Here is a 14,240-nt window from a genome sequence, read left to right on the forward strand (position 1 = left end):
CTGCGTCCGAGCTAGAGCCGCCGGCAACCCGAGAAGCGAGACAGTGGACGCCTCGGGCCAGCATCCCCGAAGCCCCGCGATCCCGCCTGTTCCCGCCCTGCCGGCGTCGCGAGGGTTAAAAGTTACCTCTCGGCTTCTTCTCCTGCACCCCCCCCCGCCGGATGATGTAACCCCCTCCCCGCGCCCTCCCCGCCCCCTCCACCATGTGACACTTTAATTAATAATAGCGCCGTCAGCACAACAAACGCGCGGCGCAGGGCGAAACTTGGGGTCCGGGGAGGCTCCTCCGCACGCCATGTGCCCGTGTCCCCGGCATCGCGGCCGCGGGCCTCCGGCCGTGTGCGGTTGCGGCGACGCTCGCCCCGGGCTGCGCTGGGCGGCGGCGCAGGTGACCGCGCTGAGGCTGCAGGCGCTGGGCGACGAGCTGCACCGACGCGCCATGCGGCGCCGCGCACGGCCCCGGGACCCGCTGCCTGCGCTGCTGCCCGCGCTCCGCGCCCGCTGGCCCTGGCTGTGCGCGGCCGCGCAGGTGGCGGCGCTGGCGGCCTGGCTGCTCGGCAGGCGGAGCGCGTAGGCGGCGCGCGCGGGGCCTTCTTGGTAGGGGGGACCGGAGCCGAGACCCAGCCCGGACCGAGCAACAGGTACGCGGACCAGCGGGCGAGCTGGGGAGCTGGCGGGAGAGAGCGAGAGAGCGCGACGGCGGGAGGCAGGGCGCCGCGGCGGGGAGCAGCTCGCTCCTCCTCACTTGCCCAGTCCTTCTCAGCCCAGACACTGCTACGCGCCGCTTCCCACCCGTTCCTTCTCTCTCTCTCTCTCTCTCTCTCTCTCTCTCTCTCTCTCTCTCTCTCTCTCTCTCTCTCTCTCTCTGTCTCTCTCTCTCTCTCTCTCTCACACACACACACACACACACCACATCTGGCTTCACTCTCTCCTTTCCCACTTCTCTTTCCCTTGTCTATCTTTCCCTTCTTTTTCTACCTTATCCTGTCTTTTTTCAATCTGTTTTCTTTCTCCTCTCTCCCCCTCCTCTGTTGTATCCTCTCTCCCCTCCCCTCTCCTCTCCCTCTCCCGTCTTCAGACATTCCTCCTCCCCCTCTCTCCCTCCTCTGTTGTATCTCCACTCCCCTCTCACTCCTTCCTCTCCACTCTCTCCTCTCCCTTTCATCTCTCCTCCTTTCTCCTCCCTCCCTATTTTCTTTCCTCCTCTCCTCTCGGGCTTTAGAAGCCCGGACGGTCGTCACCAGCCCCAGTAAACACGCGCAGAGTTACCACACTTGGTCGTAGCTAAAACCCACTCCCTAATTATACACCTAGAGTCCCCAGTCCCATCCAAGCCACCAGCCATTCCAGGCTTGACCAGGTCTCCAAACCTCCGCTCTTAACTCCCTTCTCCCCAAGTGTCCTGTCTGCAGTTTTTGAATCCCCATTCTCTGTGACGACCCCCGCCCCCCTCCCATGGAAGTTTCTCACTGGCTGGGTCGTGGTCCTCGATCCCCAAGGTTGGCGCACTTCAGCGTCCCATTTCCCCGGTAACTTTGTTGCTCCTTTTACCGCAAGATGTCGCGGTTTACAGCTTGGCCTCCCGTCACCTCCAGTGTGAAGTGTGAGGTATAGGAGCCTGCTGTGTGCGGTCACAGGGTGCTGAGCGGAGCGTCTCACTTTTGGTGACTGTAGGTGGGTCCTTGGTAAGGGGACCTGCGTGCCAGGCGTTGTGTTAGGCTAATTTGGGGGAAGAAGTATCAGGGTTACCTTCCTACGTTCTTGAGTAGAGAAACTTCAGAGAATGGGTGGTGGGGACGACTAGGTTGACCTCTGAGAGGTGGGTCGGGAGGCGACGATCACAGATGAGGTAACCAGAGACCCGGAGACGTCGCGCTGATCCCAGCCCAGCCCCGCGGGCGCGCAGACACCTTGGAAAGCTGGCGCGCCGCCCCAGGGAGAGGCGGCAGCCGGAGCGTGGGGGGTGGCATCGCCCGGAGAGCTGCGGGGGTGAGCGGGGTGTGAGCCGGGAGCGCGGGCGACAGATGTCGCGTGGGCTCGCGCAGCCCGGGCGCTGGCGAAGAGAAGTGTCGCTTCGGGGTGCCCTGAACTCGATTCTCCGTTTCTGGGGGTCCCATGCGCGTCTCCCCTCTGTTCCTCTTTTCAAAAGTACTGCTGCTGCAGAATCCCGGGGGTGGGATCAATATTTTTGAGAAGAGATGGCAGAGCAAAGGTCAGTAGGAAGGGAAGGTAGGCTAGTAGTGAGGGACCTGGGAGGTGGACTCTGGCGTTGTGGGGTACAGGCGGGAAGGCAGAAGTGCTCTGTTACCACCCAGGAGGTCAAAGACCAGGGCTGGAGCGTGTACCCGTACAGGTGTGCATGCATGTCAGGGGCTGGGGTGCTCAGGGACGCCGAAAAAGAGGCGGCGGTCTAGGTGGATCCGTTACTCCAGTCTGCGCCCTGACGAGGGTGAGAAGTTGGGACACTGGAGCCCGAATGGCAGTCAGGTGGTGGTGGTGATGATTTTCTTGTTTCGGTGTGGATGCCCGCTGCAGAAGCGGCAGCCCAAGTCACCTCAGAACTGACTTTCTTTCTACCCTAGTCTGTTTCTGTCCCGGAGGAAGCACCATGCTGTGCCCTGACTTAGGGACCCAAAAACCATTCCAGTTCCTGGGTTCTCCTGCCTGCTGCACCTCCCACAACAGCCGCACCCATCAGGGTTCTCACCTCTCTGGTGCTCCTGACCCTGGAGGTACCAGTATTTTCCCTTGCACTGCCTGAAGCCCATGCTGGGGTTCCCCCCTTGGCCTCACCACCTCCTCCCATGACAAGAGGACCAAGCCCATCATTTTCCAGTCTGCCCAAGTTGACTAGAGCAAGGAAAATCAGTCAAGAGAGTAATTGGTTGAATTCTGTACTGGCTGAGGGGCATTCTCCGCTTTACTCAGCTCGGGTGATGGGAACACTCATGCCTACTTTGTGTGTCTGGGTGAGGGTATTGGGCTGGGGGGCACCACTCCTAATCTTTCAGGAGCTTAGCTTTAAGCAGGGTTGGTGGTATCAACAAACTTGTTCTGAGCCCCAATTGTGAGCCAGTAACATTTTTTTTCCTCAAAGTTACCAATATGAGGAAGGAAGGAAGGAAGGAAGGAAGGAAGGAAGGAAGGAAGGAAGGAAGACTCAGTTTTTCTGTAGTGAAATGGGAACACTAATAGCTTACAACACAGGTTGGATGAACAGCGTTCCCTGCTTCTGGGCAGCTCTCGGGGTCGGGCTACTGTGTAGCTCAATGATGGATCATGGAGCATGTGCTTAACATGGATTCAACCCTGGCAGCAAAGTAACAATGACAACAACAAAGTGGCCTCCGATGTGTGCTACCATGACTCTTACTGAGCACTTAACGGCTGGCTCTCTTTCCAACATGGGCCACGTCCTCTCATGTTCATTGCTGGCGAACTGCACCATCCTTTTGGGAAATTTTTATTTCTATTCTATTTATTCATTGTTTGTGGGCATACAAGTGCCAGGCCACAAGGTCAGAGGTCAGAGGACGACTTGGGGGTGTCAGTTCTCTTCTGTGTATGTCCGAGATATAAAACTCAAGTCGGTAGGCTGGGCTGGTGATGTCTTCACCCACAGAGCCCTCTGCCACACCCCTAGCTGGTCTTACTTGGGACGTCAGCTCAGGACAGAGTATGATGATAGAACAGACAAGGCAGTGAGGCTGGGAGCTGGCTCAGTGGTGAAGCATTTTCCGTGCAAGCTTGAGGACCTGCGTTTGGATCCCCTGTGTGTGTACAAACCCTGTGGGGCAGCATGAAGATGTAATCCCAGCTCTGGGGGGAGGGTGGAGTGAGGTAGAGGCAGGTGATCCTGGCCAGCCAGCCTAGCTAAAAGGGGGGGGGGGGAAAGGTGCGATTGTATCCAAAAAAGATAGAGAGTAGTAAAGACACCTGACCTCCACTGACCTCCACCTTTGGCCTCTGCTCCTGCACACATGGGTAAGTTTATCCGAGTTTGCAAGCATAGCGGGTAGAAGGAAGGAAGGGTTTGCTCAGCACACAGGAGGTCCCGGGTTCCACCTCTAGCATGGGAGTGGGCTACCTGGCCTTTGTGGGCAGTGTGACCTCAGGTAAGAGCTGCGGCTGCCAGTAAAGGCCAGCCATCACGCTGGGAGGTGCTCTGACGGTAGCTATTTAAGAGTGGTCAGTGCTGGGCCTGGCTCTCGATTCACTCAGCTTGAAAGTGTCGGGGTCATTCTTTTCACTTCCAGATGGGATAGATGCTCTGAGGTGGAGAGCATTTACCTAAGTCTTTGTAAAGCATGAGGTGACGCTGGAGTTTCCAGTTTGAAGTGATGGCCACCTCTTCCCCCCCCATCTCCACACCCCCCTCCCGCCTGGGGGCTGCAGTGAAGGAGAGGACCTGGTAAAGTAGAGGTGGTAGGGATGGGAGGGTGCACCTAGGGGGCTAGCGAGGCCCCGAGGAAGAGGGTGAGGTAACCCAGTCAAGGCCCAAAGACACCAGAGAGAAACAAAAGAGATTGTGTAGTGAGTGGGGAGGGAGGGCGCTGGGAGCTGCGTGCCTCTAGAGGGGGAAGGGAGGGGAAAGAGAATATGGGGGCCTGGAATCTGTTTTTAAGAGGGGAACCAGGGGAGGGCAGCAGACTCCTGCTTTGGGACTAGAAGAGGAGGAAAAAGGAGCCTGTGGCCAAAGCAGTCAGCTACAAGGAAGATAATGGGGATGCTTTAAGGAATTAATGCTGGGCTGGTTGACCAGCTAGACAGGGCAGTTTGGGAATTAAGTGGTTAAATCTGGAGGTGCCTCCCAGCATTCACCAGGATTATGAGGTCAGCCCCAGGCTCTTACTTGGCAGGGGAGGGAGACAGTTGCTGCAGGCGACAGATGTTAAGGATGAACTCCGGGGAAGGGGCCAGATGTGCAGGACAGCAGCAGCCTTCTGGCCACACGGTCCCTGTCTGAAACCTTCGCTTGCCTAGTGCGAGGGCGATGTGTGTACAAGTGCCAGAATTAGCCACGGAAGTAGAAGCGCTTCACTGGATAATTAAAGATGTCCCAGATGCAGCCAGGTGGGTCCAGCCTTCCCACCACTAAGTTTTAAAAAGCCAGGCTCCTTGGGAGGCAGGAAGGGAGTTGGCTTTGTTTCCCTCCGCTAATGTTTGTGTGACCCAGCACCATTCAGCCCCCAGAGACTTACCGGTCCCTGCTGAACAGCTATGCGCTGAGGAAACGCGTCCTATTTGGTTTTTCCCACAGCCACTTTCTCTGATTTTCTACCACTATTCACGTTTGTATCAGTAGAATTCTGTGGTGCTGAGCATGGAATCCAGAGCCTCGGCTGTGCCAGGCACCTGCTCTATCCATTCCTGAATAAGTGACCACTTCACACCTGCTGTAGAACCAGAAATCCCCGACGTCATGGAAACCGTATTCTATATATTAAAAAAAGTTTGCATGCGTGCACACAGTGTTTGTGTGTTTATATGTATGTGCACGTACGTGTGTGTGTGTGTGTGTCCCCACAGCCTAGGTGTAGAGGTCAGAAACCAACCTGCTGGAATCAGTTCTCTCCTGGGGATCAAACTCCAGGCCTCCAGCCTGGTGGCAAGTACCTTTACCCGCTAAGCCATTTCACTGGCCCACCCTTGTGATACTTCAGGGTTGACTAGACCTGCAGCCTATGGCTTTCCTCATCTGTGTTCCCTACCCACCGCTGTTGGCTGTCCAGGTGTTTGTGGCGTGGTGAGGAACACCCAGTGGCCTGCTCTGTACAGACCGGACTCTAAAATGGCCACGTTTTTAAGAGTAGAACTCTGGTAGGGAAGTGCTTGTCACCATTCGTGTACTAACCTTTTTGTTTTGTTTTGTTTTCCAAGACAGGGTTTCTCTGTGTAGCCCTGGCTGTCCTGGAACTCACTCTGTAGACCAGGCTGGCCTTGAACTCACAGAGATCCACCTGCCTCTGCCTCCCCGAGTGCTGGGATTAAAGGCATGTGCCACCACCACCTGGCAACATTTGTGTATGACAGAGACTGTCTAGAAAATGAAAGCTCATGGTAAAGACTCAAAGGAACCTTCTAGATTCTAGGCCTAGAAGACATGAGTAAGTGCCTAGCATCTAGATACACACTGTCATTCACCCGGTCTCTTACCACTTTCCTTCCTCTGTGAGAAGATGGAGCCTGGATACATCACTGCCTGTCAGCTTGACTGTGGAGCTGGCTGCTCCCATCCCTAGCTGAGTCTTTCTATTTGTCTGTCTTTTTGAGTCAGAGTCTCATTGTGTAACCCTGGCTAGCATGCGACTCTCTATAGACCACACTGGCCTCAAACTCCTAGAGATCTGCCTGTCTCTGCTGCCCAGGGCTTGCCTTCCTCTGGAATGTTCTTCATGATCTATACCTCTTGTCAATGAGGAGTGCAGATAACTCCAAGTCTTGGCCACCTCCCTAAAGTCATGGAGTGTTTCTCGGGGTATCTAGCCCCTAGGCCAGGACTCATGTCTATCATTACAGTCTTGGCTGTGGTGCTTGGGACTTCATGAACCGTGCAGGGTGCTACTGTGCTAGCAATGGGAAAATGGCTTTTAGTGGAGTGACTTCTGATCTTTAGTGGGGACAGTGTGAGCCCAATGAAATGGAGTCCAGAAGAACTGCTATTTTGAAAACCAGCCCAGACTTAAAAATACAGCCTATAGGGGGTGGGGATACAGCTCAGTGAATGGAGTGTTTACTACCCAAACCAGAGGACCTGCGTTTGGATCCCATATAAAAGCCAGGCTTTGCACAAATGCCAGAAATCTCAGAGCTGGGGAGGCAGAGACAGGCAGATCTCTGGAGCTCACTGACCACCCAGCCAAACTGGCAACTCAGTCAGGTTCAGTGAGACCCTATCTCAAAAAACTAAGGTGGAGAGGAAGTGAAGACACCTGACATTGACCCCTCTGGCCTCATAAATATACAGTACCCACACAAAGACACACACACACACACACATACACCAAACAAAACAGAAAAAACAAAAGAAACGCTGCCTTTTGGCAGACCGTGGACTTATCAGTTCTGACTTCACCATTAAGAATATTGACCCAGGGGGCTGGAGAGATGGCTCAGTGGTTAAGAGCATTGCCTGCTCTTCCAAAGGTCCTGAGTTCAATTCCCGGCAACCACATGGTAGCTCACAACCATCTGGAATGAGGTCTGGTGCCCTCTTCTTGCCTGCAGACATACATACAGACAGAATATTGTATACATAATAAATAAATAAATATTTAAAAAAAAAAAGAATATTGACCCAGGCCGGGCGGTGGTGGCGCACGCCTTTAATCCCAGCACTCGGGAGGCAGAGGCAGGCGGATCTCTGGGAGTTCGAGGCCAGCCTGGTCTACAAGAGCTAGTTCCAGGACAGGCTCCCAAACCACAGAGAAACCCTGTCTTGAAAAACAAAACAAAACAAAAAAAGAATATTGATCCATATTTCGTGCCTGAGGGAGAGCAGTGGGGGACATGAATCCTGGAGTCAGAGTGACTTCACATAAAGACTCTACCTGCCGTTTATCAGCTGTGTGGCCCTGAGCACGTCCGTTTGCCTCCCAGGGTGCTGCTCTGTGAACTGGAATCACAATGATACCTGCACCCATGGGTCCTGTCTAGTGAGGGCCTGGCTCCACGTCACCCAAGCTGTAAGAACCCGCCCTGTGTGTCCGGCCTCGGGAGACAGGCTGATCTAAGCTGCTGTGCATAGCCTGGCATGGATGTGCCTTGGAGTTGGACAGTTTGGGGTTCTGTGCTGCTTTCCTTTGGGGTCAGAGGTCAGCCTGTGTGCCACATTCATGGTGTGGTGTGGGGAAGAACACTAAGGACTTCTTTATTCTGTTTTTCAAGACAGCGTTTCTCTGTGCAACAGTCTTGCCTATCCTGGAACTCTCTTTGTAGACCAGGTTGGCCTTGAACTCACTGAGGTGCGCCTGCCTCTGCTTTCCGAGTGCTGGGATTAAAGGCGTGAGCCACCACCACCTGGCAGCATTTGTGTATGACAGACACTGTCTAGAAAATGAAAGCTCATGGTAAAGACTCAAAGGAACCTGTACCTTGCAGATGGGGAAAGTGAGGCTCAGAGGAAACCCATGGTGGTAAAACGTGGTTAGCTTAAAAGCCAGGTAGCTGTTCCTCATAACGTGGGTTGAGTGTGGGCAACCTCCACGGGGAACAAAGACTCAGTTTGCGACCTCCACGGGGAACACAGCCTCAGTTTTGATTTCCCTGAAGCACTTACGAAGCAGGCATTCTCCTGCAGTTTTTCTTAAAAATATAAAAAGTTTTGGCAACATTCTCTATGCCCACGTGACAGTAAGACCCCTGTATGTTACAAACCCATCCATACCACAGCTCATCCTGGCTTACCAAAGGAGGCTCAATGAGTTTCAGTGCATACCTGTGGGATCCTCCCTGGCAGCCCTCCCTCCACCTGGAAGTTCCTCCTCCCTCCATCTGGAAGCCCTCCCTCCAGCCCACACACACCTGTGTAGATCCCACTTTAAGCGCCTGAGCTCATCCATTGAGATCTTCCCCCTGTGGGACTGGAAGGTGGGCATCAGCCTTTTCAATGGCTGCACTCCGTTCCTTTGTTTGCACGAACCACCACTTGCTTATCTAGTCACCTTCTCAGTGAGCATCCACCCTGTCCACTTAGTAACCCTAGAAACCAGCTTGCAGTGAGCATTTTTTTTTGGACACCTTCCAAGCAAAATGCATAGTTCTCAGAGGTTACACCGTCGCGCCAAAGCAAGTCCATATTATAACACCTAGCACACACAGACACAGTCATCCTGACATCGGACAGTCCCTGTCTGTCCCTGTTGGGCTTGGTGGCACACAGCTGTGGTCTATGCTCAGGAGTGTGAGGCAGGAGGATGGCTTAAGACAGGAATCCGAGACTAGCCTGAACAGCAAAACAAGACTCTGTCTCAAAAAGAGAAAAGTATGCCCGGCTTACTTGGGTTTGCTCCTATGTTGAGCGAGCCCTTCTGAAAGTCAGTTGTTGGGCTGTGGCAGTGGCAGAAGCTATGGTTGCTTTAGTCTCCTCATACACTAGTCAGTGACCTCATAGGCTGTGTCAATACCTAATGACCGCCAGCAGGGGCCAGGCCTAGGGGACACCCTTCCCAGCGGTTTATCAGTCCCATTGGCTCTCCTCAGCCTCCAGCAGGAACAACTCAGGTGGAGACTGAAGTGAGAACCCTCTAGAGCAATCTTCCATCTTCAAGGATGCTGCCCCAAAGAGCTCCTCAGTCCCTGCACCAGGAGCACTGTCTCACTCCATCCAGGTCAAGCTGCTGGGAGCTGGCATGCTCCACACTTGCCAGAGCGCAGCAGATACAGAATTCAACACCAGGCTGGGCTCTAGAGACAGAATGATAGATAAGAAAGAAAATGTTGGGCTGTGGGGGTGCACGCCTTTAATTCCAGCACTCGGGAGGCAGAGGCAGGCGGATCTCTGTGAGTTCAAAGCCAGCCCTGGTCTACAGAGCGAGTTCCAGGACAGCCAGGGCTGTTACACAGAGAAACTCTGTCTTGAAAAAACAAAAACAAACAAACAGCAAAGAAAAAGAAGGAAAGAACAAAAAGACAGAGTTGGTAAATGCACATTAAAGATCCCAAACAGAACTAACTTTAGTGCCTGTCTGGGCAAGGGAGATTCGAAACTTACAGAATCTGTCCTTCTGCCAAATTATACATACATGTATTAGACTATGTTTGTCACCTAGCTGGACAATTTGAGCACCTCTAATCTGAAAATATGAACTTTAAAACGTGTGTGTGTGTGTGTGTGTGTGTGTGTGTGTGTGTAAGTTCATCTGTGTGCACATGGCTCCATCTCTCTCCACCTCATGTACGGAAGCATATGCTTGAATCCAGAACTCACCAGCTCCTGCTAGTATGGTTGGCCAGCTTGCTCTGGAGATCCCATCTCTGCGTAAGCACAAGAAATACAATTAGAGTTCCATACTCCTTTGGCTTTTTAATTTTAAACAAAATTAAATATTTTTTTAACATGTTTACTATTTTTATGTGTATGGGTGTTTTGCCTGCCAGTACCCAAGGGTTCATGATTGTTGTGAGCCGCCAAGTGAAAGCTGGGAATTGAACATGGGTTTTCTAGAAGAGCAACAATTGCTCTGAACCACTGAGACATCTCTCCATCTCCCACACTCCCCAACACTTCAATACCAAGCATTTCAGATAAAGAATACTGAAGTGTGTGTGTGTGTGTGTGTGTGTGTGTGTGTGTGTATGTCTACAAACATACTAAAGGAGAAAGGGACCTTAATGTTTAACCTACCACTCTTTTCAGTTCAGACCCACAACATTGTCTCGGCATGTTTACTTTTTGTGGTGTTGGGGATGGAAGCCAGGGCCTAACTATTCCAGTGAGCCCAAGCTCAGCTCTAGTACCATGGAGTTTTTGTCTGTCTTCTGTCTTGTCTATGCTTTCATTTATTTATTATGTATACAACATTCTGTCTGTGTGTATGCCTGCAGGCCAGAAGAGGGCACCAGACCTCATTAAAGATGGTTGTGAGCCACCATGTGGTTGCTGGGAATTGAACTCAGGACCTTTGGAAGAGCAGGCAATGCTCTTACCCTCTGAGCCATCTCTCCAGCCCCTGTGTTTCTCTTTTGAGACAAGATTCAGCTGGCGTGGAAGTCACAGAGACCCACCGGCCTCTGCCTCCTGAGTGTTGGGGCCAAAGGTGTGTGCCATCAGGCTCCACCTCACTTTGTATCTTTCTAACCCACACATAGTTTAGTTTGCCAATCCAACCTCCTATTGGGGAACACTTGAGTCCTTTCAAGTGGCTGCTGAGGTCACAGAGCAAGCTGGAAGTGGGTCTTTGGGCACATCTGTGGGATTTGTTCTGCAAGTGAGATCTGCAAACCTCAAAAAAACCAAAAAAGCAAAAGCAAAACAAAAACAAAAAACAAGAGCAACAACAATGCATATCCAGGCCAGCCCCGACTGTGGGACTTGGTCACATGGAGGCTGCAGTGTGAGGAACACATTAGCGGTTCACACGCTTGTTTGTGGGGCTCATATCTGTGGGTATCACTCAGCAAACAGTGCTTCAGCGGGCCCTAGTGCTGTTCCCTTTGGCAGCTGCAGGGATGTGGCTTGGATGCATCCCCCAAGGCTGAGCGTTAAAAAGGCTTGTTTTCACTCTGTTGTGCTACCTCAAGGTGGTAGAGCCTTTAAGCTTTGGTACAAAGTCTTTCAGTCACAGGAAGTGTACCCTGGAGGATATTGGGACCCCGGGTTCTTCCTCTTTTGCTTCCTGGTCAGCATGAGGAGAGCAGCTTTATAGTATCCCACATCCCAGCCTCAAAGGAATAAAGTCAACCTTCTCTCTTGATCATCACCTCTGGTATTTTGTTACAGCAATGGAAAGCTGACTGACAAACCCAGGAAACCCTTAGATTCTTTCTATGCTCAGTTATTTACAGGTAGGACAGGCAAGTTGCTGGCTACCTAGAAAGAAAACTAACTCCCTTCTTTTGGGATCAAAGGGGATGACAGTTTTGAAAGTAACGTCTCCTCTCTTTGGGAGCCATGGTTGTCCTCCCTTCTCCAGCTGCATTCAGCTAACATCCGAGGCGACCCCAGTTCCTGGTGCTTTCCCATGCGGAGTCCTCTGGTTGCTCCAGTTCACTTTAATGATCCGTTCTATAGATGGAAAGACCATGCTTGTGTCTCACGGCTCAGAAGCTGATCAAGAACTATTTTCTGGGGAGACTACAGCCCAAGGGGGAAGCCTACTGTTACTGTTTCTCTAAATAGCCACGTTATCAAACTGCCCTCTAAACACTTGAGTTTATACCAACGGATTGGTGCTGCCTCCGGCCCTCATCAGAGAATCTTCTCACAGTAGCAGGTGGGGTTGACCGGGAGCTAGTTTTTAATGTTTGGGGCATGTGCTCGCTCACTTGTCGGCTAGCTCTGTTTCTTCCCACATACCCAGACTTGAGAGTCTCATTGTACCCTGGCTAGGTCCTTGGAATCCCACCCTCAGTCGGGCTCTCTCTCAGGCGGCTATGTGCTTCCTCTGCTTGGGCTGCCATAGCCCATGTTTCCCCAGACTGCACCTGCTCTTTGAGAGAGATATTACGAACTTCTTCCCCTCTGCCCCTGATGGCTCCAGAAGGTCCCATGAGCAAGGGGTACAGCAGTGGCTCATAGAACACAGCACTGGGGTGTGCGTGGGTATGAAAGAATGAGTTAGAAAACTAAATTGTTCCCAACTCTGTCTGGAATATGGGGGTGGAGGTGTGAGAAGAGTAGATGAATAACCTGTTCGCAAACAGGGAAAGGTAATGACCCTCTAGATTTTCATTGTTCCATCGACCTACCGACCACCTACCTACCGACCACCTACATACCGACCTCCTACCTACCGACCTCCTCCCTCCCTCCCTCCCTCCCTCCCTCCCTCCCTCCCTCCCTCACATCCATCATTTACTGGTGACTTACCTATCAATCATCTACCTGTTATTTATCTGTTACTATTTATAAACTTATTTAATTTTGGTACAGAGAATGATATTTACCTTCAGGGCCAAAATTAATCAAACCAGACAAGGTCCTATGTGGTCACATGGACTAGCCTGGAAGTTCCTAGTTTCTAGGACTGGCCAAGGATGACCTTGCTTTCCTGATTCACCTGGCACCACCTTCCCAGAGCTTGAATTGCAGGCATGCAAGACCATGTGTGGTTTACTGCAATGCTGGGGATGGATGGAACCAGAAGTTTCTTGCATGCTAGGCTACAAGAGTTTCTCAAACCACGCCTGGCTCAAATTCTGTTTTTAATCACAGATGATGCCCATATAAATGTACAGGTTTGAAAGCATGTGTGTGTGTGTGTGGGGGGGGGGTGTTTGTGTGTGTGTAGGGGTAATGGTATGTGCACTCCAGGAAGGAAGGCTTGCTACTACCACACAGACAGAGCCTCTGGGACTGTGAGAAGAGCCCTGGTCTGGCTTTGGAGAGCCCTCTCCCCACAAGTCAGAACTTTGTGTTGCAAGGCCCCCTCTGCCCCTCCCTGGGTGCACAGACATCACCTGGGAAGCTGACTGCACTGACAGAAAAACAAATCTTTATTTCCATAGGTTGGCGAAACCCTGTATCCTTGGAGGAAGCTGGTTCCCATTTTCCTGAGCGGGGAGCCCGGACCTTGGAAGGAAGCCGAGTGGAAAGACCCACCCAGAGCTGATGGTGGAAACACGGACTGAGGAAGCCCCCGGGAAGTCCAGCTGCAGAGATAGCCACCCCGATGCTATTTACATATAGCTATACATATATATATATATACACACACACACACACACAAAGGAGAAAATACAAAATCCTGTATCTGTGCATGCCTGCGGGGCATGTGGTCCCTCCCCTTTCCGCACCTTGCAATGTGAACTTTGAGACTTTGTAATGTCTGGGGCAGCGGGGAGACAGATGCTTGCTGCTCTGTGTGTGCTGGAAACTTACAAGGACTGGTGGGATCAGCCTCAGCATGGACCAACTGCCCAGCACAGATGTTGGCGTGGAGTAGTGGGAACTCTGCCAAAGGCAAAGATGGACAAAAACAAAGGGGATGTGGGGCCCGTTTTGTTGGGTGCAGCCTGGGGGTCCCTCTCCATTTCTTGACATGTCCTAGTCTCTCTCTGTGTCCCTATCTAGACAGCTCTTATGGTCGCAGCCAGAGAAACGGGATGTCATTTTCTTTTCCTACCTATCCGGTGTGTGTGGTGCTGAACTTCAAATTCTCTTGGTGCTAAGTGTGTCCTTGGCGTGGTCAGAGTCTTAACTGACAGACCCAGAAGGCCAGGGGATGACAGGTTTCTATTTTGCTCTTTGAATATCCTCTTTTTTTTAAGGGCCAAGTGATGAGTGCCACTGGGGAGTCTTTCTGTGGGGGAGCAGGGAAGGCTCACAGGGGTTTAGGAGCAAACCCCGGGGTGCCTGGGAAGGAGGAGGGGCGAGCCTGGTTGCAGAAGCTGCTTAGGAGTTGGCAGTTCCCTCCTCCCCCTGCAGCAATACCCTGGGAGATTGCTGTGGCCTCCCCCACTTCCTGAGGGGATTCAGGGCTTAGGTTTTATAAAGAGCCAAGAAATGGCTACGTTCTGACGGAGGAGCGTGATTTACAAGCAGGGGATGTTGGGGAGGGGGCGGACCTTTTAAATGGAAT

General features: G+C 52.3%; 1 protein-coding gene across 1 annotated transcript; it reads left to right on the forward strand.

Moving 5' to 3' along the window:
• Nucleotides 1-248: 248 nt before the first annotated feature.
• Nucleotides 249-13,306, forward strand: Hrk (harakiri, BCL2 interacting protein). Its single transcript, XM_075982003.1, has 2 exons — nucleotides 249-641; nucleotides 13,168-13,306. The coding sequence occupies exon 1, from the start codon at nucleotides 296-298 to the stop codon at nucleotides 572-574; it is 279 nt and encodes a 92-aa protein (XP_075838118.1). The 5' UTR covers nucleotides 249-295; the 3' UTR covers nucleotides 575-641; nucleotides 13,168-13,306.
• Nucleotides 13,307-14,240: the final 934 nt, after the last annotated feature.

The sequence above is a fragment of the Microtus pennsylvanicus genome, chromosome 1 (assembly GCF_037038515.1).
Source record: "Microtus pennsylvanicus isolate mMicPen1 chromosome 1, mMicPen1.hap1, whole genome shotgun sequence".
Lineage (NCBI taxonomy): Eukaryota > Metazoa > Chordata > Mammalia > Rodentia > Cricetidae > Microtus > Microtus pennsylvanicus.

What these genes read in the sequence shown, in the direction of transcription:
- Hrk (XM_075982003.1), top strand. Translation starts at nt 296, where the DNA reads ATGTGCCCGTGTCCCCGGCATCGCGGCCGCGGGCCTCCGGCCGTGTGC.